The sequence below is a fragment of the Exophiala mesophila genome (genome assembly GCF_000836275.1).
Source record: "Exophiala mesophila strain CBS 40295 unplaced genomic scaffold supercont1.2, whole genome shotgun sequence".
Taxonomy (NCBI): domain Eukaryota; kingdom Fungi; phylum Ascomycota; class Eurotiomycetes; order Chaetothyriales; family Herpotrichiellaceae; genus Exophiala; species Exophiala mesophila.
The window spans coordinates 4,481,661-4,508,074 of record NW_015622505.1 but is presented as its reverse complement, the minus strand read 5'-3'; the positions used below and the strand labels follow the sequence as shown (position 1 = coordinate 4,508,074).

Here is a 26,414-nt window from a genome sequence, read left to right as displayed (position 1 = left end):
TTGCTGCTTATCATTCCTGCATGTCCGCAAGGCTGCACTTCCTTACCATGAAGTCGCGTTGATTGGTCAGCCTTGCTTGACCACAGCATCAAAGTCCCTCCACCAATCATCAATTTCTTAAATCCGTAATTATCCCCGCGTTCGTGCCTTCTCCAATTCCAAAAAGTCCAAAATCTCACTTGAACTTTTTTTGATCTCCGCCGTTTATGGGTCGATAACTTCACCAACAGCAGCCTTTCAGCACATCATTTGTTCTCGCTCTCATACTCGCCCTGTATATTCCAGCGACCTGATCCCACGCTTCTCCCCTCTCAAATGGAATTGCCCCTCCTCAATTAGCAGTCTCGCAGCCGGGCCATGGCCTCCGCGTTCGCATCCCAACTGCGAGCCATCGCCGCAAATTCCTCCCACGAATTGGACCTGAAGGCTCGTCGTGAAGCACATGCCCAATCTCTCATCTTCGATCAAAGTGTCGCTGTCAAACAAGACTGGGATACAATCTACCAAGTATGCCTCGACGGCTTTCAAGAGTTGTGCCTTCTCGACTCGAGGTTGAAGGAGTTCGACAATAATCTCTTCAGTCCACATTCCAAAGAGCAGGACCGCGATCAACTTACAAAATCTCAAAATGACGCTCTCAGTCTTGTCATTGAACGATGCTTGGCCCTCATCGGAGCCAAGGTCTTACTCCGTCCCGGTATCAAAGCAGTTGAATGGCTTGTGAGAAGGTTCCGCGCCCACGTGCTCGATACCACTGCTTTGCTCTGCACCTTCCTGCCCTACCATGAATCCCCAGTGTTTCGAAACATCCTCAGCCTCATCCCCGCAAACAAAATAACAAACGATTGGAAGTTTCTGGGCCCGTACCACAAGAATGCTGCCAACGTCCCTCGCCACGCTATCGTTTACAGCGCAACCCACAACGACGCCTTCTTTTCAACATTCAACTCCTATGTCCTGCGAGCATGCGAAGATGGCGGCAGCCAGACACAACTTTTACGCTTTTGGGGAAGCTTAGTCGTCGAGGCCATTACAGGACGCTTGCAACAGACCAAGAGCGGGCGGGCAGAGGTGCAGAAACAGAGGCAGGCCGATGCCCTCCTCAAGATTCTACCCATCTTGATCGGCGGCTTCGAGATTCGGACTTGTCCGGAAATGACACTTTGCTGTTTCACCATCTCCATTGTTCTGGCTAGTAATGCCATGCTCGATGACACTGTCATTGACTCTCTGGCTGACGCCGTTGTTTCGTTCCTCAACGCTAATGAAACAGAGATTGATTCCGTCTTGACAACCTTGAGCGTCCTCATCGCCAACAAATCAGAGAGAAAGGTTTCAAAGTCTGTCTTGCGCGATTTAACAAGCCTTGCCAATCTCCACGAGCGTTTAGTCCACCTTCTTCCTCAAGCTCCGGTAGCTGGTCTCCTCGAAGCCTTGTTGTCTTCGTCTCTGGTTGGTTTGAGGAAGAAGAATTTTGGACCGCGGCTTGAATATGTCTCTTCAGCTCTGAGTCGGTCCTTTGATATTCTCGACGGCTCCGCGTGGAGTCGAGTGCTCGTACGCCTACTCCAGAAAGTCGAGAGTCTCGACCCCACGGATGCCGTTGAAGCCGCGATAAGAGCACGGATTCTCACGATTTTGCAGAACGCAGCAGACAGCCCTCAGCTGTCAGGCCTTTTGGCTGAAGCAGCTGTCGCAACTGGCAAATCTCTTGCTGACTTGGAGCTTATCGTTGGTTCTACGCTTGTGGTTCGCAGCCAATCGCAATCTCGTGATGCTTCATCAAATGACCAGGCCTCTGAAACCCTAGTCAAGGAACCACAGACCGCTGTCATCGAGTCTGTTCTGGCTTCTCTGCCTGCGACAATATCGGAGAACTCATTCATTGTCGCGCCGAGGCCTGTTTTCGAGGAGTTTGCGAACGCGTACGCTTCATGTTATACAAACCAATCGACCCTGCAGAAGTTTCAAGCACTTGCTCTTTGGAGCTCAAATTTGTCAACAGCACCAGCTCTGTACGAGAGTTTTGTGCTGAGGTTAGCATGCAGTATTGCTCCTGGTGACCAGCGAGCTGCAGCTCTTCTCACACTTCCAACGAGACCTCATTTCGGCTCTGAGGACCTACATCAGCTACTTCTACCCTATCTGACCATCCTTCTCACAGATGCCTCTCGGCCTGTAAGACAAGCAGCGTCTTCAGTGACGATAGCAATCCGAAGTTCTGCGACACAATCCCAACAACTTGACAAAGCCACTAGTTCAAGTCTGGACACCTTACAGGACACTTTCACATCCGCCGAGGTCAGACGGATCCCCCACGGAAACATTCTGAAAATTCTTGACCAAGCATATCTGCCAGTATTGGAAGAATGCGTTCTCGACGCAAGTCAGATGGGCAAAGTTCTACAAATTGCGCTAGACAGTACATCGCCATCGTCTTCAAGTGGGCCGAAAGTCCACATGGAGTTGAAGAAGTCCCTTCGCCAAAATCTCTTTGATCTTCTTGCCACATTTGCAACTGTTTGTCCGCTCATCAAGGCGAAGGTTGCTGTTGTTGAACTGCTTGTGGGCGTACACAAAGTCAGCTCGACGACGTCAGCCAGGGCTCTCGCATCTGTGTTGAAAGATTGGTCAGATCTGACCGCCGCCGATGCTGCGCAAGCTACCGTGGCAACAGGCTTGTCATTGTCTGACGTGGATGATATTTTGGTTCAGCTCATCCGTCCATCGGATAAGGAAGCAGTGGATCGCATCCTAGACATGGTCGAAGGTGCCGACGCCACTGTACGACCTGAATTGACTGCTGCATTCTTCAACCGCATTGCATTGGTGTGGAAAGACCTTCGCACTGATGCTCAGCTTTCTGCGTCGACTAGACTATTCAACATGGCATTCTCAAAGAGAGCTGCTGTGGCCACTGGAAGCAGGCACGTTCTCCTCACGAACGCCCTTTCTACCGAGATTCTTGCCACACTCCTTGACTTTGCAAGTTCCGGTCTTGCGCAATTGCAGTCAGAAGGGCCTGCCAAAAAGCGCAGAAGAACAAGTCATGGTCGGGAAAGTCTTTCTAAACATGTTGTGGTGGAATTCGAGTCGGCAATCTCCCGTCTCACATTTGCCTTGGAAATCGTGGACAGCTCCAAGCCCGAGACACATCCAGGCCTGTTGAACGACTTGTTTGAGGGTTTGGTCACACTACGTCGCATCAAGGACAGAGGCACATCCGAGTCACCTTATCTGCTTACTTTGTGCCTGAGCAGCATTCTAGCCATTGTACAGAAATCTCTGACTTTACGGAAGCCCAACATTGATATTTCTGCTATTCGTGCCGACTTGATCACAGATTGTGTTCGATCCTCAGACAATCCTCAGGTCCAAACAACGGCTCTGCTGCTGGCTGCTTCTGTCGCTTCAATTGCGCCAGATAGAATTTTGCACAACATCATGCCCATCTTCACCTTTACTGGACACAATCTTTTCGCCAAGGAAGATGACCGTTCCGTTTTTGTCACAAATCAAGCTATCGACCAGATTATTCCTCCACTAGTGGCTTCACTCAAAAGACAGGACGCTACCAACCTCATCGATGCGACCTCAAGCTTGCTGGTTAGCTTTGTGGCGGCGTACGATCATATTCCTCAACATCGTCGCGTCGCGTTTTATCATCGTTTACTCAACAGGTTAGGGGCGGACGATTTTGCGTTTGCCATTATTGCGCTGCTCCGGTCTAGAAGACCCACTGATGACATTTCGAAATTCCTGACTGATCTTGTTGATGATCTGCCTGCTAAGAGTCAACTTATCACGTATCACAAGCTGACTGGACTCTCCTCCGACATCTTCGAGGCGAAACCGCAACATGTTGAGGCTCTGTTAGGCATCAATGCATCTTCAAGCAATGAGAAGAAAGAAAAATCTGCCGCTCTCATCCTTGGTGTGGCGTCAGGTCTTCTGGAGTCGAATAGTCTCAAGACACAGTTGCGACGAATTCGGAAAGTGAATGCTACTGTGGCGGACGAACTGCGAGGATTGTATCGGATGTGTATCCCACAGACCCTATCATTCCTGAAGAAGGCAAAGGAGCAGCAGCCAAATGTTCTCCCAGCGGTCAAGTCTTGCCTTCACGCTCTCCTCGAGCTACCCTCGATAGCTGATCTCCTAAATCTTGTGCCTTCCCTCCTGCTGGAGTTGCAGAAGCTAGAAGATCATGATCTGCAGCCGCTTGCCCTGCGGGTTCTCGCCTCTCAACTTCAGCATAATGCTCCACGAGATACACATACGCGGTCAGAAGCAATCGCTTTCCTCCCTGTACTGGGAGACTTGATCACATCCACCGAGAACGAGGCACTCCGGCACGCTTCCATTTCTTGCATTGACAGAATTGTGGAAGTGTATGGTCGAAAGAGCCCCGAGGCTGTTTTATCTGCTTCAACAATCCTTGTTGAAGGTGAACATGGCCTTAGTTCGAAAGATCCTAGGACTCAACTTATGTCGCTTCTTTGCTTGGCTTCAATGATGGAGGCTCTTAAGGAGTCAGCCATCCCTCTTGTCCCTACTTCAATGGCAAAGTCGATTGCAATCCTGGATTACACCTTACAAGACAAAGGCCGTGGCGTTGATCTGCATAATGCAGTGTTCGCATTGTTGTCAGCCTTGATCGCCCATGTCCCTTTTATGCTTTCAGACGACAATGTCGTTGACATGCTGAAGATGACATATAAATCCTCTGTGAAAATACTTGACGGCTCAAGCCAGGAAGCCAGAAAAGACGCTTTGACCCTTCTCGCTCACAAATTGGAAATCGGCACCATCACGTCAAGTTTGACTGCTGCCTTGCCGGATGTCGTGGTCGAATTTGATGATGAAGGCACTGCACAATTACTCGACGTACTGCTGCAAGCAATTGAGCGGAATTCCAAGTCGGTGGTAGTTCAATCTTCTGATTCAATCTCGAATCTTTTGCTACGCATCCTCGACATGCATCGTCTGCTGCCTTCGAGCAAATCTGTCTCCGCGATCAGTGCCAAGATGAATAGCATATCTATCGCTTTCATCTACAAGTTGAACAATACCATCTTTCAGCCACTTTTCGAGACATGGATCGATTGGGCAACGAAAGGCACCGACTTGGTGGACGACAATTTTTCGCCGGCTGCCAAAACCGCTCGTCTTACGTCTCTTTTCGATCTACTGACTCATTTCTTCTCGTCGTTGAAAAGCATTGTAACGTCATATGCGGCTTACATCCTCGAGCCAGCAAATACAGTTCTCAGCACCATTCATGCCTCGGCAACGGATGAGAAAAGCGAGATCATGGCTGATGAATTGGCACTCTACACCTCAACTCTGCATGTTTTGACGGCCGCTCTTACCCACGATCAAGGCACTATTGATGAGGGATCCCAAGAGGCAGACGACCCCGGGTTCTTCACTCGCCACTTTGAGCCATTGGCAACCAATCTTATGCAACAACTCACTCTCAATGGTGCGAAGAACAAATCCCTTCGCAAGGTGGTGTCGACATTGGTCCCGCAAACAATTATTGCTCTAGCGACAGCCACGATGGACACACCATCAAGACACCAAACCATTAACCATGCATTGTGCCAACTTCGTCATCATGACAACACAGCAGTGCGGCTGGCAGGAATTCGTATGAATCTAGCCATCACAGAGGATGAAGTTGTGGGAGATGAATGGATCAACAACATCGTGGTGGGCTCGAGTGGTGAGGGCGGCGTTGGTGGAGCAGGTGAGACAATGGTTTATGTCAACGAAGCGCTCGAGGACGACGATGAAGAGGTGGAGAGAGAGGTGAGGCGATGGGTCAGGTTGGTTCGGGGAAAGGTTGGGGAAGATGTGTTTGAGATATAAATTGAGGTCGCAGGTCGGCTTGTTTGTTGGCCTGAGGCCCTGTTCAATAGATGACACTTGACCTTAAGAACTTGACCTGGTAGTAGTAGTTTCCAATAGTACCGACCATAGAAGGTACAGACAGTACTTTACCTACCTACCTGCCTACCTAGGTAGGTAGGTACTGCTTTTTCACAAGACTTGCGGTGTCACCAAAGGATAATGTTACTACTTAGTAGGTACTACCTAGGTAAGTACTTACCCACCTACCTAGGTACTAGAGGTAGCGATCATGACATGCTCGACGGAAGGTGCGACCAGCAGGAGGGACCTACCTACCTACTTGGGAGCAATTAAGGGAGTCTATAGAGGGAAGGTGCTCCTTTCCTTCTATTATTGGGGAAATTCCCCCAAGAGGAAGGAGCGACTGAGGAATGTGTCACAGGGTTATCTAAGATTGGCCTAGCTTCAAGTTTCCAAGGAGATACAACTTAACTCTCCCACTGCCCAGGTAGGTACTTTAGTAAACTAGGACCTCTCACTAGGTACTAAGTAGTAGGTATGTACCTACCATCCCACCCAAAGTAAGTCCTTACGTAGGGGATAAACATTCCAAGAAGTACATAAGTCTAGTAAGTACTTACTTACTATCTATCTATTACTTAAATAGGTACCTATGTACTCGAGTTGAGAATTAGTAGGTACGATTTATTGTGCTTAAATCATTAGTTCGATTCAGAAGCGGGCTAGACCTGAGTCGAACGAAATCGAGTCGACTCTCTCTCTCTACCTACTAAAGTACCTAGGTACTAGGTAACTTATGGATACTGCATGCACCATTACTGGTGTGCCAGATGGGAGAGATGGATTGATAACTTAAAAAGTAGGTGAGTACCTAGTATCTAAGTAGGTCTACGACAACCGCAAGTTTATGAATGTTATGTTCTACTAGAGTATAGACAAGGTGTCTAGACAGAAGACCACAAGAATGACTCCAGAACCCAAGCTCCTAAGCCAGAACAATATCCATGCCCAACTCCTTCAACACATCCTGCCACTGGATATCAGTTTCGATTCCAGGAGGATGCTGCTGCTGAACTCCAAAATCGCCATCATCGTCGCCTCCCAACTCAAAACTCCATCTCTGCTTATCTCTCCTCCTCCAAACCTCATTGGCGATTTCTTTACTCATCTCGAGGTTGCGGAAGCCATGCCTTCTTTTGACTTTATACCATTCCGTCATCCGTAGCTGCATATCTGGAGTGATGCATTCGCAAGCCACGACCAAGGGCGGCCACACCAGTGAACATCCGACTTGTTCCCCACCGATCAGCTCGATAGCCTCAAAATACGTCACCGCCTTCGACACCAGGCTTTGAATCTTGGGGTGGGAAGGTGGCAAACGTCGCACCGACCGCAGGAAATAGATGAGGGAAGCATAGTAAAATGTATATGCATGGTGAAGCGTCAGTGTGGCGGCGCGTGGCGTGAGGTCAGACAGATCCAGTGTATCGGGTGTTTGGGCGTATAATTCAGATTCCAGGGCGAGGAGCTCGGCTGGCGAAATGACACTCAATATGTCAGATGCCGTAGACGGCACGCGGTCGATGAGGCTGTTCATCTCCACAATCCGCCGAAGAATTGGTCGTGTAAGACCAAAAAACCGGTCAAGCATGTAACTGTTGCCAGACAGAGGGTCATCAGGAGATATTGACCCCGAGCCTGGGGAGTCGGTGGCGATGAGAGATAAATTGGCCGGAAGGGTGATGTTGCAAAGAGCCGCAACGGCCAGATATCCCTGGTACACTAGACTGCTGGATCGAGAAGACGTCCATGTGTCAGGCGATAGAGTGGAGAGCAAGCGTGAACCACCCATCAAGTGTGTCCGCCATTCAGCGAAACGCCCCGTGATCATGTCCATGGCGGAGAACATGGTAATAGTGGCCAGGATGAATGTACGATCGAATGCGGGCGAGTTAGGCGTCAATGCATTGAGGCTGCGGCGCAAGTACTTGATGCTTCGGTGGTAGTGTTGATTTGCTAGCGTTAAGATTTCGGCGTCATTGTCGAGAAGCTGAGAGCGCGAGTATGCGGAGGTAGCACATAGGGCATGAAAGAGTGCCGGGTTGCTTTGAGGGTTCGATAGGCCGGCCAAGGCCATGGGAGTGAAAACACTTCGAAATGGGTTGGACGGCTGATCTATCGGCACCAGATGCCAGCAGACAAAGTTGGTCCAGTGATAAATCAACTGGCGATTGACACTGTTTGTCGGCAGTAAGTCCAAGGTAGTGATCCTCGACCGGCGGCGGCGGCGACTCGATGCTGTGGAGACAAGCGTGAGGTCAGGCGATGGTTGAGATACCACTTCATCAACGTCTTGGTCATTGGCACTCGTCCCCTTCTTGGATTCGGTCGAAGACGTGTGGCTTGTCGAATGAGAAGCTGCGATATAACCTTGATTCGTCGCCGAGAAGGTCGTCGAGAAGACTGAGAACGGACCCAGTGCTTTGTCAGGACTGGTGAATTGGGAGATGGCTTCGAGTTCGTCCAGTGCATCTTGAACATCAATGCTCATGAACATTGAAGTCTTGTCATAGATTGCAGGAGCGCCAATGGCCCGCCGGATGTTTTGCTCTCGTTCTTGGGTATTGGGATCTACCCAGACCAGTTTGATGCCGTATCCTTGGCATTCGAAACCTCCTCTCGAGCATCTTGTGCACAATGGTTTGGTTTCATCGCACTTGACATGTCGTTCTCGACAGGTCCAACAACCAGAGAAGGTTTTGGTGTGCTTAATTGGCTGGCGATTCCTTTTGGAGCCAATTTTACGAACAGAGATAGGAGAGGACATGGGTTGCAACTGGTAGTCGCATGATGCTGACTAATGCTGATTGGTGTGTTGGCTTGGACCTTACCGTTGGAACACGACGCCTAGCCCATGTGGGTTGTCAGATGTACATCCGTATTGATGGGTGAAGTGTGTCTTGATGAAATGAGGATCAAAGCACATGTTATGATCTTTTGTGATGAAAGAAAATCCGAAGATGAGGTCGGATCAAGGGAGCGGGCTTTCCGATGTTGTTTTTCCGTGCCGAGGACATGGGAATTGCCACATGAAGAAATTTATTTTGTCAGACGCTTGGACCTTCTGCTTTGAGTTCGGAGTGAGTCATACAAAGTATGCCGGAGACGGGTCCATCTGTCCAGACTGAATCAAGATATGTTGATGCCTGACACTATCACTTTTTTTCCCTGCGCTTTGCCCCACGGCATACGTAACATCTTCTTGGACTTTGGCTTCGCTTACTGTTGGGTCCTCAAAGTCTCCCGTACGACTTGTGCGACTTGCAGCCTGCGAAGCGTGGCTTGCAGTGATTCTATCCAGCAGTCAAATCATGATTGTTCCCTTCAGGCCTTCCTCCTCTCGCTGTCTGCCTTGAGAAGACCAAGGATTTCAATCGTGGCCATTCACTGGATCCCAGGAGACATCCAAGGGAATTTCACGTGATCCCAATCCGTCATTGTTGGTGCCTCAGACCTCACAAGGCATACTACACTTGGTGACACACAGATACTTATCCTCGAAACCCAAAGACACTCCCTCCTACTCAGTACCAGTCGTGCCAGTCTGAGATCCCATCCTCACAACCCAATTCCTTCTACCGATTCTTCTTGCTCTGATGCCTAATCTGTGAGGAATCCATGTCGGTTCGCATTGTACTTGATCAGCCCGAACACAGATGCTACACCAATCTCGACTTCATCACCGGCACGGTCCACCTAGTCCTCCCCAACGATGCCACCATCTCTGCCATTACTGTCAAGCTCGAGGCCGAGAGTCGCACAAGGCTCTCAGCTCCAAAGTTTCCAGAGAACGAACGTTCTGACAAGAAGAGAGTTGAACTCGAGTTACACAAGGTGCGATTGGTTCCTCTCCAGTCACCAAGATTCCAGTCTTACATTGGCTTCTAGCTCTTGTACAAGGTTGTGACTGTGTTCCCTGCCCCGGATGTCAAGGAGAGGAGCACTAGCGTCGCTGGCTACACCCTCCTTGCAGGACAATATGTGTATCCTTTTAGTATCAAGGTAGACAGACACCATCCTCAGTTCACTGTCTCCGTGTTGACCCAGAAACAGTTTCCCTTCAACAATGATTGTACAAATACCCCGAATGCGCTCAAGGACATCAAAATGGGCCAAGTCAATGTCTCGTTCGCCCCAGTCATAACCAAGCATGTCAAGCAGACTCTGCCGCCCTCCTTGCCAGGCTTTCCTGGCGAGGCCGAAATCAAATATTACATCAAGGCAACAGTGGTCAGACCAAAGTTCTTTCAAGAGAATCTCAGATCGGTAAGGCATCCCCCGCAGTCTATCATGACCTAGCTAATCTCGTTCCAGGTCATCGATATCAAGTTCTTGCCAATTGAACCTCCCCGGCCACCAGATACCCATGAGGAGACCTATGCAAGAAGGAAGCGCCAATTTCAGCGTTATAGTGGTTCCCAACCCCAACAGCAGAAAAAGACCCTTTTCCGGAAGAATTCGGCTACTGAGTCGGCCGAGGAGGAGCCACCGGCCTTTCAAGTCGACGCACGCCTTCCAAGCCCTGCAATCATTACATGTAACGAGCCACTGCCCCTTCGAATATTGGTGGAGAAGTTGAACAACAGCTCTGCAACTGCATTTCTCAGCATGCTTCAAATCGAACTTATTGGTTACACTCATATCCGGGCGCATGATCTAGAACGCGTCGAGAGTGTCAGTTGGATACTCATGTCCCATGCAAATATGAACATGCCACTTGGCAATCCTATAGACAAGGGTCGCAGAGAGTGGAAATTGCCTTCGCGGCTCTGGAAGGACCATCCCATTCCAAACACCGTCGCGCCAACCTTTGAGACCTGCAATCTTTCACGAAGGTACGAATTGGAAATAAGAGTCGGACTGGCCCATGGACTTGCAGATGGAGTTCGACCAGAGCTTATCGTTCTGCCCCTGAAATTACCCGTCGAGGTATATTCTGGCATTGCGCCTCCTGAGAAACTGCTACAAGCAATGGCAAACAATCCTCGGCCGCAACCAACCCCGGCACCACTTTTCCCACGACCCTCCAACATGTCACAGACTCCATCACCAGCCTATCCTCAGGGCATGCACGTGCCTACACCGACGACTGCTACGCCCACAACAAATGTCAACCCTTTCCCCGCGCCCATTGGCCAGGTCAATACTCAGCAATCATATCAAGTGCCTGACGATGCTCCTCCATCGTATGAGGATGCGATCGCTGACGAGATAGCCCCTGTTGATGGTCCCAGAAGAGACTATCATCCCTCCGGATCCGGCAACGTTCAACTAGAGCCTTTCAATCCCGATTCCAAAAGCGGACTCAATCGACGGTTTAGTGAGAGATTATTTCCATCAAATGCCCCCTCGTTTGAACAACATAGAGCATCTGAAGCTAGTGCTATGTCAAGTACGCCGATCCCCGAACACGGTCCGGAGTCGCCCAGTCCTTCGGTCGAAACACCCTCGAGCCCTTCTCGTTCTCAGATTTGGAAGCAAAACCTGTCCAAAAGACTCTCGGGGGAGAAGCAGTGAGAGTCTGTCTCATGTCACTGGTTCGAGGGATGCTAATGGAGTCTCATGCTGGCCTTTCAACATCTCGAAGCTCAAACGTCGTTGACATGGCATTAATTGCACAACAGTCTCCAGGCTACAATGAAGGCGTTGAAAATCATAAACCATGCAACCAAAAACCAGAGCCAAATGGTTCGAGTCGCTACGTGGATCTTCGAATCCCTTGGGTGTTTTGACACATTCCTTCTCTAGGGGTGGTTTGCAAGGACCCTTCCAACTCTTGGCTCGAATTCACCAGATATCGAGGCCGTTTTCCCAAGCCGATGGACGATTTCACTGTGTCTCCTAACCTCTTTCCTTTGCTCCTACGGCTTCAAATGATCCAGGTAGTGCGGTGCACCAGTGCAGTCCCTCGTACAGTAGGGGTTTGAATGCGACATGGTTTCCCTCTCCCTCAACAACAAGGGAGCACAAAGTCGGTGTAGAAGGGCTTGACTAGAATACAGTATAATGAGATATATAGATTATCGCCTGGCCATTCAATACTAAGTGGACATGAGAAGACCTAAGCTTCCATTTCCACAGTCATTATCTTTGATACCATCTGCATAATAATAAATAAGTAGGTTGAGGATGCTGATTGTATCGAGTACTCATGTCCAGCAATTAAACCCGCATGTCTGCTAATCATGTCTGGGGAAATCCTGTTCAAATGAGAATCAAGGGATCTGTCATCTCGTTCCACGAGGCCTCGACATCACCCACGTTTCTGGCCCAGATCTTGTCCAACCGCTCTGCGACTCTATCCACGGTCCTTATTCCCCGTTTGGCCTTGAGTGCCGTGAGTCGCCGACGGATTGAGTCCCGGAGTGAGAGGGTATCGCTGTCGATGCCTTGGAGGTCTTGACCGCCATCACATGAGACGTCCGTGCTTGATCTGCTGGGCAGGAGAAAACAGCCTGCCATATACAGTGGCCACAGGTGACTGGCCGCCGCGGGACTATCCGCAGGGACAACGTCGATATGATCAATCACGGAGCGATAGGCGGTAGCTATGCTGGCGACATCCTCAGTCGATCGATATTGTGAGGTGAGTTGGTAGTAGAATAGTAGTCCGGCTGAACGCATCGCTTCCGCCGTGTTGCGTGCATCATCAGACACGCCGGCCACTGGCGGCTCCCACTGCTCGAGGTCCGTCTTCAGAGCCAGGGCCGACGGGAGATGTGTTGCTGAGATGGTACGGTGGGGTTTTCGCTTTGACGTGTGATGACATGCACATGGAAGTGGCGACGTGGGGAGATTGATGCCGGCTGGATTCTCGTCTAGCGAGGAAGATGATGCTGATGCTGATGCTGCAGGGCATTCCAGACACGCAGAAGATGACAAGACCGAAAGTTTGGCGACAAGAGACAGCAGTCGGTCCACGCACGACAAAAACGCAAAATTCTTGCCTGTAAACGCTGACCACGTCTCACTGATATAGTAGTAGTCCATCACAAGTGAGGTATGGTCCGTGCCTACGCTAGCAAGAACATTGTGGTATGCGAATCTTCATAGAAAGTCTCAGTTAGCCTGTTTGTGGCGTGTGCGGCATACAGGGCTTGTAGAAGGCACCTCGCTTTTGCTTGAAGCAATCATGGGGCGGTGGAAATGCCAAACAAACACACTCACATATCGAGAAGCATCTTGACGTCCTGGTCCGGTTTCGTACACTGTGCGGTATAGTCTGCTATGATTCGTCCGGCGGCCTTGAGATGCCTGGACCACGTATCCGGATTCGCTTCAAACACCTATGAGTGTCGAAAGATTTAGCTCAATGACACGAAAGCTCGACTAAGGGGTTACAAAGAGGCCGATCGATGGAAATTGAACGGGAGATCTCGAAGCCCCGTTCTGGGAAAGCAGCTAATTTCTGGCTATGAATGTATCAACTCACCTCATTTATGCTTAACATGATAATAGTGGCCAACGTCGTAGCCTCGAACCTTTGCCACGAATTTATTCGGTTGATCAAACTCGGGAGAACACGCTGGCGGTACTTGGGAAGGTCGAGGCCAACATGTTCATATCGAGAAGACAAATGTGTCGACGAGACCAACAGAAGCGCATTCAGTAACATCTCAGACGACATGGCCATTGGTAGAATGACCATTCGGTAAGTGTTGACAGACCGGTCATGAGTGCTGGACAACAGATCCGCTACCGTGTAGAAGTAATGCTGGAGCAAGAATTGATCCTTGGAAGACAACGACGAGGAAGGCGTAGAGAGTAGGGGATATTCCTCCCTCTGCAAGGCCTGTCGAACCCAGTCTGGCGTGGAGGGAAGCTCTGTCGCTGGATCGGAGGTACTAGCGACTTTGGTCGGTGTCGTTTGGTGGGCATTTCGCGACCCCTTCTTCTTGGACCGTGAGCCTGACTGCATCCATGTCAAGCGAATGCCGTAACCTTGACATTCGATGTTCAATCGTTGACATGCGAAGCAGACGGGTCGTCTCTCGTCACATCTGTACCCACGTTTGCGACACGTCCAGCATCCTGGTCAGTTATTAGTGATTTTGGTCGATGAGAGATGCCAGCCGATGAACAGATGGGTCAGTCGATTTGACTACCTCAGCATCAACATCCGATGTGGCAGCATGCCTACCTGTTCTCGTCCGCTTTATCCCCGTTGTCGTTGTTGTCATTGTACGTCTCAATGATGTGAAGTCGTCTGGGGAATATGGAAAGAGATCCAAGTGGGAACGTATATGTAGCGGTCACTAGCGAGGTCGTCAAGAGGGGACCCCTCGGGTTATCATCACAATGATAAGAGATCATCTCCTCGCCGAAAAGTGGAACCTTGGGCCCGTCACGACTCCAGGGTCTACATTGTGGATCCTGGTCTGGGACACTCGATAACAAGTGCTCCAAGGGTCACCACTGACCGGGAGAACCACGTGGAAACGGCGTTTGGCCCACGACAAGGAGCATTCTGATCAGCGGGCACACTATTCATCAATGCCTAGGGTCTCATCAGACTTATGGGAGGCATGTATCGCCGAACGTTCACACAGAGCCATGCCGAGTTCTGTGGTGTCGAGTGGAGCACGCCCAATCAGCCAAGATGCATGACTCGACGAAAACGGAAATATTCGTTGACTATCTTATGAAGCCAGTACTGGCTTAGACTCGATATGAATATGTGGGAGTCATCGTTCACCCAAATTGAACCTCGTTCCATGCATATGGGGATATCTAGCGACCTCCTCTCAAATTTCGTAAACTCTTCACATCCATTGCCAACAGCCTACTTATCACGACCAAAGTTCATTTCTTCGTGTTTACCTCTCTTTCGTTTCCAAGGTCTCTTTTGCCAGGGTTCCGTCATCAGAATCGACACCATCTTGAGAGGGTTTGCTCAAAGTGGTGTCCTCTTTGGCCTCCCCCTCTACCGCATGGCCCTCTCTTTCCTCAGCGATAGCCTTGACCTCGGCAATTTCAGTTTCAGTCAGCTCGGTGTCATTTAGACGCCAGATATACAACGGGAGCGCCAAAACCATGCTTCCTGCCATGAAGCCCCAAGTCGTGCCAAAGTTGATGCGGAAATTCACTTCTGACTGTAGCAGAGACATCAGTATACGAACTCCTCTTGGAAGACCAGAGATTCACTTACCGCATCGAGTCGGGAAATGACGATCTGGCCAAGAGATTGGATTGACTTATAGAACCCGGCGTAATACGCGAGTTTGCGTGGGTCGTTGGACATGGCTCCCATGGTGTAGTAGCAAAAGACCTGCCAAAGGGCATCTGTCGACCCGTAGGACATGTATAACTACCATGTCCAGTCAGTACACTTGAGTCAAACCTGGGACTGGATCACTCTGCTGGACTTACGAAAAGATGCCAAATATAGCCACTGTCAAACAAATCCATTCTCGGGCCAGGCACACTTCGGTCGGTCTTTTTCACAAACTCGTAACCTCCCCCGTAGACGGCCATGACGGCCGCGAAGAGGATGCCCCATCCCATGAAGGCTCGATGGCGACGGCTGAACCGGGTCCAATCAAGCAACGCGCCAAACGCAGCAGCAGTAATGATCTGAGTAAGCCAGTACCAGATACTGTTAAACGCCCGGGTTCTCGTGGAGAACCAGTAGGCATTCACGTCTATAGCTATTGTCAGCACCGCCAGAGACAAGACAAGTCGAGAATCGAGAACTCACTGTTGAATTGGTAGGTGTAGAAATAATTGGAAGCAAAGAACATAGGGAAAATGGCAAAAACCCAAGGATCACGGACAAGTGTAGTGTACAGTCCAATGATGTCTTCCTTCAATCCAGGGTGCGTCACTTTTTGGACTCGAGTCCCGTCTGTGCGGACTACTTTGATGCTCGGAACGAGGGTGAAACAGAGAATAGCACCACAAACTTGCAGCACAATGAAACCAATGTATGTACCGTCAGTGACAGTTCCAGCGGAGTTGTTCCAGTTCTGAGCCAGCGAGACAGAAGCGCCAATCACCGCACCCATGTTGAAGATGAACCAAGTAAGCGAAATAGCACGGCCTCGCTGTGCTTCCGTAGGGTATGACTGTTGCAAGGGAGAAAAGAGCACGAGTAAGAAACGGGTACAGTCTTGGCCAAGAGAGGGTAACGTACCATCATTACCACTCCCTGGGCACACCACAGGGCAGACGCGCAAGCACCAAGCAGGCCACCAGCAAAGATGACGAAACCTTCGTTTTGAGTATGATTGTAGCAGAGAAATGAGGCGGCATAAATGAAATAGCCACAGCCTCCGAGAGCCATTGTCCACTTGGTGCCACTGCCAGTATTCAGCCTTGTCAAGCCACGATCGGGCGATCCGAGGGCGGAAAACTCACATGAAGTTGTGCACAACGCCAATGACGAATGCCACTGGAGCAAACACTGCATTCAATGCAATACCTGCCAGGTTCTGGACCCGAGGGTCGACCTGACCGGCACCACCAAGCCCGGCGAGGGCATTGTACATCCTTGTTGCAGAGTCAGTATTCGGGCGACCAGACAGCAATGTGAGATTAGTCCATGTTCATACCCAGGATTGAGGAAAAGAATACAGCTGACGATCACAAGCTGCGTTATAGGAGAGGCATATCTAGGTAGCGGCTTGCCAAAGAGCCGTCGACGATTGTCTGGTGCGATGACATCTTGCTGTTCAACATCGGCTGGAGATGGGTTAGCACGAAAGGAGTGCGAATGCTTCAATTGAGCAGTGACATACCATCCGTAGCTACGGCGGTGGGTTGTGTCTTGTCATTGGTATCGGTGCTTGCCGCCATTGCTGTAGCCCCAAAAGGCAGGAGAAAAGAAGTGCTGGAAGATCTGAAGGTCTTGGATGGTCGAAATCGTTGGAGATCAGGAGAGGTGGACGGGTAAATATATACAGTCTGGACCAGAATGAAAATGGTGTGTCCCCTCGGTTGATCTATTCAAGAGATACAGGATATGTCCACCGTAGAAGTATATCAAGGTTCAACCTGTCTGGACCAACGACGGGCCAGTGACCAGTCGAACAGGCTTACCGATGCGACAGATAGGACCAACTGATAACTGTATGCACGTTACAGCCATGTCGGACACCAATCCAGGCGCTAGACATTCCTGTTTTATGCCTTTGACGTCGACTGGGTTTAAGTGATACAAGGTCGACATGTTTCGGTACAGATCTGTGGACAAGAAATACCAGGAATATAGATATGGGGAGTGGGACTCTCTGACTTTCCTTCTGGAGTTTAGCGCATCATCCGTTTTATATCTAGTCAGACTACTTTTTCTTCCATGAATCTACACTGATTTGACCTTAAGTGATTGTCTGACAGAAACTATTTGTATATCTGCCCAGCCTTGCGTTGCCCCTAATGTGCCGTGCTGCCGATTCACACCCCGTGTCGTGGACAATGGTGATCTAGCTTCCATACATTTTGATCCATGCATCCAATCAATCATGTCCCGTTATAATCTCATTGGCATGAGAATTGCCCTTGTTGCTCCCCATTTCCGGACATGTCCTCCGGGTGACCAATCTCTGCCGTCCTGTTCAATGTCGAACGTTCCGAATAGCCAAAAGGGCATAACCTCGGTTGGCTAAAAGCAGTGATCGGCGGCTGGAGAAGTTGATAAGCCAAGGAGAGGAATTGGTTAATACCCGCCCTAATGTCTCCTGGACCTGAATTGGTAAGTCAGATAGTCCAGCATCACACCCGGCCTGATGTGGCAAGTCATACAGTTCGAAGCACAAGTCAAAACCATGGCAGGATGATACTCGTTCCGCCTTTCCGGTCTCGCTATATGCATTCTTCACGCCACTGGCCGATACCAAGAAACTACACTGATCTACTTAAAGCGACAGTCTCTTCAGTGAGTAAGACATAGTGACCACGTTATCTAACAAGGGGCCAACGAGTTGTTTCCCCTCACATACTTCTCCCGACCTCACAACTCGGCAGTCGCGTCAACATGATTACCCCTGTGGAAAAGACGAATGAGACGGTGCATGTGCGCATCACACCCGAGGAGCGCGCCGCAAATGTCATCTCCAAGAAGAACCTGGAAAAGGCTGTCGTGGCGTTGGCGGAGGATGGTGTAGTCATCCTTGACGATGCAATTGCTCCAGAAAGCCTTGACTTTCTCAATATACCAATGGTCGAAGATGCCAGAGTCCTTCGAAACGGTGCAAATACATGGATGAACTACGACAAGAAGGCGCAAAACATTCTTCAGCACATGCCTCCAAGCGCCGAGTACCTCTTGCCAGACATCCACACCAACGCATTTGCTGTCGAGGTGTGCAAGCACTTCTTGGGCCCAAAGCCAGTCTTGCGCTACCACAAAGCAAACACCAATTTTCCCGGAGAGAGTCGCCAACCTCCACACAGTGATGTCCACTACGCCCACCCAAGAGCATGCTTCAGCCTTGCAGTTAACATGGTTTTGATCGATTGCTCGCCAGAGAATGGATCTACGGAGGTCTGGCCTGGCACCCATCTCACCACGGTCTTCTCCGACCAAAATGGAATGAATGGAATCCACGAGCACAAGCTTCAAGAACGTGTTCGCAGTCACGGGTTGCCAGTTCAACCGACAGTTAAAAAGGGTGGCATCATTATCCGGGACATGAGGTTATGGCACGCCGGAATGCCCAACCGAACGACCGACGAGATCCGCGTGATGCTTAATCTTATCTTCTTCTCTGATTGGTACCGCAGTGATATGAAGATCAAGTTCCCTAGATCGTCAGAGAGCAAGATCAAGGAGTTGGAAAAGGCCTCGGGCATTCAAGTGGCGGCCGAGTATGTCGATGACTTTGATCATTTGACTTTGCCCCACACCCATGACTTTGGTCAAGATGATGTTCGGGAGGAATTTGGTAGATGGCATCATAAATTGGGCCAGCCAGCGCCGGCCAGTTGAGTTACATCTGGGGTGTAGGAGAGCCGAGCGGGAGAACTTCACTGGCTCCAGCATACCTAGTAAATGATTGAACACAGCCAATGATAAAAACGGACCAGGTCTCTTAATGTGAATGCGTCCCCCTTAAGACAGTAGCTTACTAGCTCTACTGCGCTTGGGTAGTGTCTATAAGTAGAGACAGTTTTCGACTAGGGATGTAGAACACGTTCAGGAGTGCTGAAACAGCAAGACACTAAGACTGCCCTCCCAGACCAATCACAGGTTAACGAGAAGGCTTCCCGATATCGCGCACGTGCTCAAAGCCTAAAAGCAAATCCCATCCCCCTGTTTCCGCTAAATATCGTGTTTGTTAGACGAGAAAGGTTGTCACATATTAAATTGGCCCCTTTGCCCGCGTTTGCAGAGTCACGATCCAAGTGATTCCTTGAAGATGTGAGATCAAGGGATCCACGTATACGAGATTCAAGCACATTTGACAATCCCATTCGCCTGAAGGTTGTGGCGTCCCTGTGTAAGGCGATGTGGCGCACGCCAGACTGGGCTGGCCCGAAACGCGCCCTCCTACAGGCAGGTCTTCCACCCAGTCCTGCTTGAAGTCCCAATGAATGGAAGGAAGACCCAGATCTACAGCTTGTTGTTATGCGCGGTCCTGTGTTTTTTCTCCTACTCTCGCTTTTTTTCGTGACGCTTCTTACTACGTTATGAGAAAGCGTCGAGTTGCCCCCCACCTAGTATACCTCTGCACTATCACGATGCAATAGTGTTAAAGGTCACATTGAAATGATCTGAGGTCTATGCTGATCATTATTCGACGGCGTCTCGGACGATTGCCCCGCTTCGAACTCTCGGTTGTCTTTCCTAAGTGTGCACCATCACACTACAGTATAACGAGGATTTAACGACCGTCGGCACGATGCTATTACGATATAGGAAGAAATTCTACCTATTTCTGCTTCTTGTAGCTCCAACATTTGGTAGGTCTCCGGTTCTGATGCGTTTGACGTTCTGCTTGCTCTACACTACATCTGAGCCATTCCACAGCATTCATCTTAATACAAGGGAAGTCGCTGACTCAAGACTCACAGCACAAGAGTGTGATGGCCCCTCTGTGACCATCAGCTCTAACGACGATGTGTCGTCGATTTCAAGCTGCGGCACCTACAATGGTGACATCATTATCGACAAGTCGGCCGCGGGAACGATTGAACTTACAGGGATATCACATCTCAAAGGAGATCTAACGTGTAACAACGCAAGCGATCTCACGGGGATAACGTTTGAGAAACTCGTGACTATCAGTGGCGACTTTACTCTCGCTGGTCTGGCTAGGTTGGCGGATTTGACCTTCAACTCAATCATGGAGGTTGGGAATATCGCATTCACTGATTTACCTCTGCTCCAGACTTTGGACTTTGCGACCGGAATTGTGACAGCAGACCAAGTCGTCATCACCAACACTGGTCTGAGAAGCTTGGAAGGCCTCGAATTCACGGCTTGCAACTCTCTTGATATCAGCAACAATCCTCGATTGATCTCAATTGATTTAGCTGGGATCACCAACATGACCGAGGAAGTTACCATACACGCCAATGGACCTAGCTTGGATGTCGATTTGGGCCTTCTGAAAAGCTCAAACGGCATCAATGTGCAAGCCGCAGGCAGCCTGAATGTGTCCTCTCTTGATACAATAACAGGGACTCTAGGGCTTTCCTACAATACGTTCAGAAATTTCTCGGCCCCAAGTCTAACCCTGGTAATGGAAATCGATATCAGTAGCAACCCGCTTCTCAACAGCTTATCGTTTCCATTACTGTCTGAAATAACAGGAGACCTCAGCATCACCAACAATAGCCGTCTGGCTTCCATCTCCGGGTTCCCAGAATTGGTGACGGTTTCAGGCAACTTGAATCTGACAGGTCAATTCGCTAGGTAGGCCGAGCTCACACAGATCTGGTGATTATACTAGCTGACAGAGACTCATAGCGTTAATCTGCCCGCCCTTGTTGACGTACAGGGAAGCAGTAACACACAAACGACCATTAACAATTCGACCATCTGTGTTATTTTTGATAACTCAAGCATCTTCAAGGGCGTCCAGACGTGTACCATTGGAACTCAGAGTCCTGATAGTCTGCCGGACGATAGTCAAGGAACGACAACGCCCACAGGAACTGACTCAAGCAATACTGACACACCCAACTCAGAGCCTCAGGACACAAATGGTGGCTCAAACAGCTCTGGTGGTGTTTCGGGCGGTGTGGTTGGAGGGATCGTCGGAGGTGTTGTGGTCGTTCTTGTACTACTTTGTGGAGGTTGGTGGTGGTTTAAGCGAAGACATCGCTCTCCCAAGGCTGAACGCCTCCATGATGCCGCCGATTCAACGCCTGAGCTGCCGTCAGGACGGCACCACGAGAAGCCCGAACTTGTCGGCTCAAATAACTTCGGCGATCAGAAACCCCCGTCCGAGTTGAAAAGTGACTATAAAGAACGTGTCGAGTTGCCCATGGACAATTACGTCTCAGAATTGGAGGGAAACAATGTTTATGAAATGGACACACACCCACGCCCCCGGTGACAGACGTGGAATATACACACGTAGTGTTTGAATATGCCGAAGTCATCAAGTCCTAAATCATTACCATCTGAGTACTGCATTTACTGTGTCGTGTGCGCAAATAGACGTCTTGAGACTGAGATCTGTCTTGTTCGCTATCATGATGTTGCCGACGTCTGGTCTTGCAAACATATCTAGAACCGAGCCAGCATCCTGACAAGAGCTGACGAGGACAAGTATGAGCATTATTGAAATACGTGCGATTACTTAGATGGAGGTAATCAGATTACTTAAGGTTTGCTAATTAAACTGGGTCAATCCTTAGCGGCCGAAGCGCTTCGCGGGGTGTTTTGTGCGGGTGACTGCACCCTTAGAGTTGCCCCTCGGCCCAGCCATGCCAGCCCTTTGGCCCCTCGGCCTATAACGGCACTTAAAGCAACCCGCAAGGCACGCTTATGGTACTCTTCCGCAACCAGCACCAAAACCTCACACAGCACATACATGGCGACGTTGCGACGGCACCTTCGCCAACCCAGAGCTCGCTGTCCAAAGTCGTTGTCGTACAGAATGGGCTGAAATTGAACCAAAGAGTCTCCCTAGCGCGATCGCCACGGGTATGGTGACTTTTGTGGCTGCAGCGAGTTGAACTGGCGATCTGACCCCCGCCGTGCTCCCGTGGTCGGCGATTTATGAACTCGTGATGGAGCATACGGATGAGCGAGATGAATCTGCCGAGACCAAGGACTCCCAAAAGAATGCACAACGTAAGGACGAGATCTATGGCCACTTAACTTTCTACCGTGAGACTAATGAGATGACAGTTGACTTCAGATCCCGGCTGAAGCAATATGCGTATTCGAACCCCATAGATACTCCTACACAAAGACGTTCGACCCGCCTCACTGAAGCCTCACCCAACGCATCCCTTGAGGTTTCGTCTTCAAGTCCCAGCAAGAAACGGACCAGGGACACTTGGTCCTCTCTCCACAGCATCACCGCTAGTAACGAAAACAACTCGGTGATCAAGCAGGCAGAGGAACATGGTCACAATGCTTTGACACCACCATCAGCCAAAAAAAGACGAAGCACAACGAAAGAAAGGTCTGCGAGAGATCCTCATAGTCCGGACAACAAATTGGTCGACAGTCTTCGCCCTGGCCTCACACTTGTCTGCATTGGGCTGAATCCAGGCTTGATGACTGCCGCAACTGGACACGCCTACGCACATCCCTCGAATCGGTTTTGGCATCTTCTCTACGAGAGTGGAATTACATCCAAGAAACACCATCCATCTGAAACGAGAGACTTGATGGATTTATACTCGATTGGCAATACCAACATCTGTGCTCGACCTACGCGGAGTGGGGATGGTTTGACGCGGGAGGAGATGCAACAGGGGGCATTATTACTAGACAGCAAGATTGCAGAATTGAGACCTGAGGCCGTCGTGATCGTGGGCAAGGGTATTTGGGAGGCGGTATGGATGATGAAGAAGGGCGAGACCAAGTTCAAGGACCCTGGATTCCATTGGGGATGGCAGGATCGAGACATGCAGCTTGGCCGAGTCATGGGGAACAATGGTCAGGTCGTCTGGCCTGGGTCCAAGACGTTTGTGGCTACCTCGACGAGTGGGCTGGCAGCAACGTTGAGACCAGAGGAGAAGCTGGCTATCTGGCGTCCATTGGGCGATTGGATGATTGCGAAGCGGGAACAGGCGCATGCCGCTCGAAGCTTATGACGCATATGGGGCAACCTTGTTGGTGGATGTGATGGTGGTTGGAGAGAAGATGCCAACACGGTCAGGTTACTCATCAGAATCTTCTGACTGTCCTATACATGTGTCAATCCTCCTCCAGTTTGAGGCTTCTGAGTCTTTTACCTCTCCAGGTCTCTGAGACTTGATTGGCCAAGGACAAGTCATACTCACGTGTTTGATCTGAAACATTGCCAAGACAGGACCAGGCTGCCACCGAATGTGATTGGATATGAGGCACCCCTGAAACACGTACTTGCACAGTTGCACTTGCCCTCGTTGAAACAAGAGTGGGAAGTTGGTGCCTTCCCTGATGACTGACTCGATGACTTGAGGAAGGCATGCCACTTATGACATCAACTTCAGCTTGTGTGTCCCTTGTCAGTTTCGACCCTCTCTCCAACCACAACCAGGAGGCGAAGCTCATCTTTATTCCATCATCCCATACTCTTAATTGTCTAAGTTCAAATCCTTCACACAAAGACAACCTTGACTATCTTCTTCTCACGTCCCTCACATTCTTCTTACTGACAAAATTAGTCCATACATCCCTCAAATTCTTCATACAGACATTCACCCCTCCAAACCCCGCCAATCATGGCGATCTCAACCTCGAGCCTTGTTTTGCTCTGCGCCATTGGCATTATTTTGCTGGCTAGGCCTGCTCATGCCTTTGGTGCTGGCAATATTGGCTCTACCTCCAAGATCGAAGGCCAGAACTGGCGTCATGGCGATCTCGAGGATACTCTTCTCTCCATCGTTTCTGCTCGCGCCATGAGCGGCAAGAAATTTTCTAAACTCGATGTCAAACGAGTAAGTATCCACCCCTCCCCCCTCCATCCACTCCACTAACTTTAGCCTAGGTGTATTTCGGCAACTGGCTTCGTGACTACTCCCAAGCTGTCGACGTTGGCACCGTCAAATATGTCAGCGCCGAAGCCATTAGAATTCTCCTCTGGGTGCTCGGCTTCCTCTCATTTGGCTATGGCACTGGTGAATTCGAAGTCACCACCGAGAGACTCGGCTGCTATCGCCCAGAAGAACATATCGAGTGAGTTGATACCCTGTCGGCTGCTTGCCTCACCCATAAACTGACTTGACGCAGCAACCCCAAGGATTACGCTGACAACGAAGATGCTCGTCGGTACGACCGTCGCCTCCGAGGCCCCATCAATGAACGCCTCGAATTGTCCATCGACCCCGAGAATGGCATGAAGAACTATATTGCCTCCGAACGCCTTGGTATCGACACCTCCGCTGGCCTAGTTCGAAAACTTCTTGGCCAGTCGATTGAGCTGGGACGTCAGTACTCTCGTAACAAGAACAAGGATGATCTCTATGAGGCTCTTCGCCTGCTTGGTACCGCGTCCCACTGTCTCGAGGATTACGCAGCACATTCAAATTACGTCGAACTCGCCTTGATCGAACTAGGGGAGCGTGATGTCTTTCCTCATGTAGGCCGCAACACCCAAGTCCGACTTCGAGACGCCCGTCAACCCGTCTTTCCCATTGTCACCGGAACCTTTGGCGGCGTCGACTTTCTCCATTCCGTCTGCGGTGAATTTGACGACAAGGCAACTCAAAGCGAGATCCAGCAGCTCGAAGGTGCCCTTCAACAAGCCCAGAACAACCGTCAAGATGGTAGCATGCTGCGAGATCTCCTCAACAAAATTCCTTCTGGCGTTTTTGGAGGCAAGGATGAGGTCGGCAAGGCAGATGAGTTGCAGCAGAATGCACAAGCCCAGCAAATGTCAAACGTCCGCATCTCCCCCCGCCAGCCAGAAGAATGGGCAAACTATCTCAATGATGTGCAGAAGCAGATCTATCCCATCATCCAATGGCACGACGAGGTCATGCAATCCATTACTCGCACAGTCGAGAAAATCCCCATTCTTCCCGACCTCATCGAACGACTCCAGGAAGAGGTCAACAAATACGTCTTCTCCCTCCTTGCGCCATACCTCATTCCCGTCATCAATCAGATCAAGAATGAGCTCAACACTGGTTCAAGCGAAATTATCAAGGCTAGCGCCGATAAGCAACATATCGTCTTTAATGATGACGATTCGACCGACCCTACACATTCCATGCTCTCTAAAGACCACTTCTCCAATGTTCTCAATGAGCCTGCAGGCAGGGTCGCCCAAGCTACTGTCGCATGGGTCGTACCCCAGATAGTCGCTGCTTGGGATGATAAGAACGTCGATGTTCAGCGTACTCTTGACCGCATCGTTGCTGGCGTTTTGCACCACCCGGCCCTTCGTGACTACGGTAAGGACGGAGCTAGCGATGGCCGACGCATCATGTTTAGCGTGGTTGAGGAATGGTGGAACGAGAAGAGTGATCGCGAGAAGGGTGGGCTTCGTGATCAACTGAGTCGACGTGGCGTCCAATCGGGTAAGAACCACAAGTCGGGCGTCACAGATCATGGTCACGGTAGCAACAAGCCCCTCGGAATTGCCAGTGTAAGCTCTGGTGGCTCTGATTACAGTGGTGGTAATGACGCCTCTAGCCAAGCTGCAGAGCAGATTGGCAAGGTTGCGGGAGACGCTGTTGGTGGAGGAGTTCTCGGATCCATCGTCAGCGGCATTGCCGGTGCTGTCGGCGTCGACATTCTCGGCGGCGGATTGAACGACGAGAAGAAGACATACAAGAAAGACTCGTATGGTCAAGATGGATCTCATACCGAGACCGTCAGCCAAATTGGTTATTCTTCCGGCGGAGATCGATACGGTCAAGCACAGTACTCACGGACTAGTGACTCGGCCGGCTACCAACAACGTGAGGACTATAACCGTTACGAGCAAAGCTCTTCAGGCGATGGCCGATGGCAATCCAAGGTGCACCATGAGGAGCGCACGAGCACAGGCGGGTATCGTGAAGAAAATCGGTATGTGTGACTTTGTTCTGCGTGGCCATGTCAAGTCTAATCATTCTCAGGCGCTACGGTGATAATACCACCAGTGGCTACGGCCAGCAACAAGATGTCGACGCAGCCAGCCGTCGAGACGATAACATCAGCTCGCACGGTTCCAGTCGGCGAAATGATAACACCAGCTCCCACGGTTCCGGCCCGCGATATGATAATGCCAGTTCACATGGTTCCGGCCGACGAGATGATAACACCAGTTCCCAGTATGGCCGACGAGATGATAACACCAGTTCGCAGTATAGCCGACGAGATGATAACACCAGTTCGCAGTATGGCCGACGAGATGATAACACCAGTTCGCAAGGCTATGGCC

At 50.3% G+C, this 26,414-nt stretch overlaps 7 protein-coding genes across 8 annotated transcripts in view; 6 read left to right on the top strand and 1 right to left on the bottom strand.

Moving 5' to 3' along the window:
* Window positions 1-197: 197 nt before the first annotated feature.
* Window positions 198-5,973, top strand: PV10_03378 (uncharacterized protein). Its single transcript, XM_016367819.1, has one exon. It carries the CDS (start codon window positions 358-360, stop codon window positions 5,872-5,874), a length of 5,517 nt encoding a protein of 1,838 aa, XP_016227337.1. The 5' UTR covers window positions 198-357; the 3' UTR covers window positions 5,875-5,973.
* A 747-nt stretch (window positions 5,974-6,720) lies between these two features.
* Window positions 6,721-8,886, bottom strand: PV10_03377 (uncharacterized protein). The gene has a single exon (XM_016367818.1). The coding sequence runs from the start codon at window positions 8,702-8,704 to the stop codon at window positions 6,863-6,865; it is 1,842 nt and encodes a 613-aa protein (XP_016227336.1). The 5' UTR covers window positions 8,705-8,886; the 3' UTR covers window positions 6,721-6,862.
* Window positions 8,887-9,191: 305 nt separating this feature from the next.
* Window positions 9,192-12,066, top strand: PV10_03376. 2 transcript variants are annotated; one of them, XM_016367816.1, is made up of 4 exons: window positions 9,192-9,771; window positions 9,826-9,939; window positions 9,991-10,203; window positions 10,252-12,066. In XM_016367816.1, exons 1-4 carry the CDS (start codon window positions 9,556-9,558, stop codon window positions 11,452-11,454), a joined length of 1,746 nt encoding a protein of 581 aa, XP_016227334.1. In that variant the 5' UTR covers window positions 9,192-9,555; the 3' UTR covers window positions 11,455-12,066. The 2 variants fall into 2 exon arrangements, with proteins under 2 accessions (XP_016227334.1, XP_016227335.1); XM_016367817.1 differs by having other exon boundaries at window positions 9,192-9,939.
* Window positions 12,067-17,908: 5,842 nt separating this feature from the next.
* PV10_03375 (uncharacterized protein) lies at window positions 17,909-18,862 on the top strand (the record flags this gene model as incomplete). Its single annotated transcript, XM_016367815.1, has 1 exon — window positions 17,909-18,862. The coding sequence occupies one exon, from the start codon at window positions 17,909-17,911 to the stop codon at window positions 18,860-18,862; it is 954 nt and encodes a 317-aa protein (XP_016227333.1).
* A 913-nt stretch (window positions 18,863-19,775) lies between these two features.
* PV10_03374 (uncharacterized protein) lies at window positions 19,776-21,437 on the top strand (the record flags this gene model as incomplete). Its single annotated transcript, XM_016367814.1, has 2 exons — window positions 19,776-20,791; window positions 20,846-21,437. 2 exons carry the CDS (start codon window positions 19,776-19,778, stop codon window positions 21,435-21,437), a joined length of 1,608 nt encoding a protein of 535 aa, XP_016227332.1.
* A 679-nt stretch (window positions 21,438-22,116) lies between these two features.
* On the top strand, window positions 22,117-23,154 carry PV10_03373 (uncharacterized protein; the record flags this gene model as incomplete). Its single annotated transcript, XM_016367813.1, has 1 exon — window positions 22,117-23,154. One exon carries the CDS (start codon window positions 22,117-22,119, stop codon window positions 23,152-23,154), a length of 1,038 nt encoding a protein of 345 aa, XP_016227331.1.
* A 612-nt stretch (window positions 23,155-23,766) lies between these two features.
* The window catches only part of PV10_03372 (uncharacterized protein), a gene marked incomplete at its 5' end in the record, with an annotated part of 3,910 nt that continues 1,262 nt past the window's right edge, over window positions 23,767-26,414 (top strand). The window contains 4 exons of the mRNA XM_016367812.1: window positions 23,767-23,982; window positions 24,033-24,220; window positions 24,275-26,059; window positions 26,110-26,396. Of these exons, the coding sequence (XP_016227330.1) occupies window positions 23,767-23,982; window positions 24,033-24,220; window positions 24,275-26,059; window positions 26,110-26,396 (2,476 nt within the window). The remainder of the gene's footprint in view (window positions 23,983-24,032; window positions 24,221-24,274; window positions 26,060-26,109; window positions 26,397-26,414) is intronic.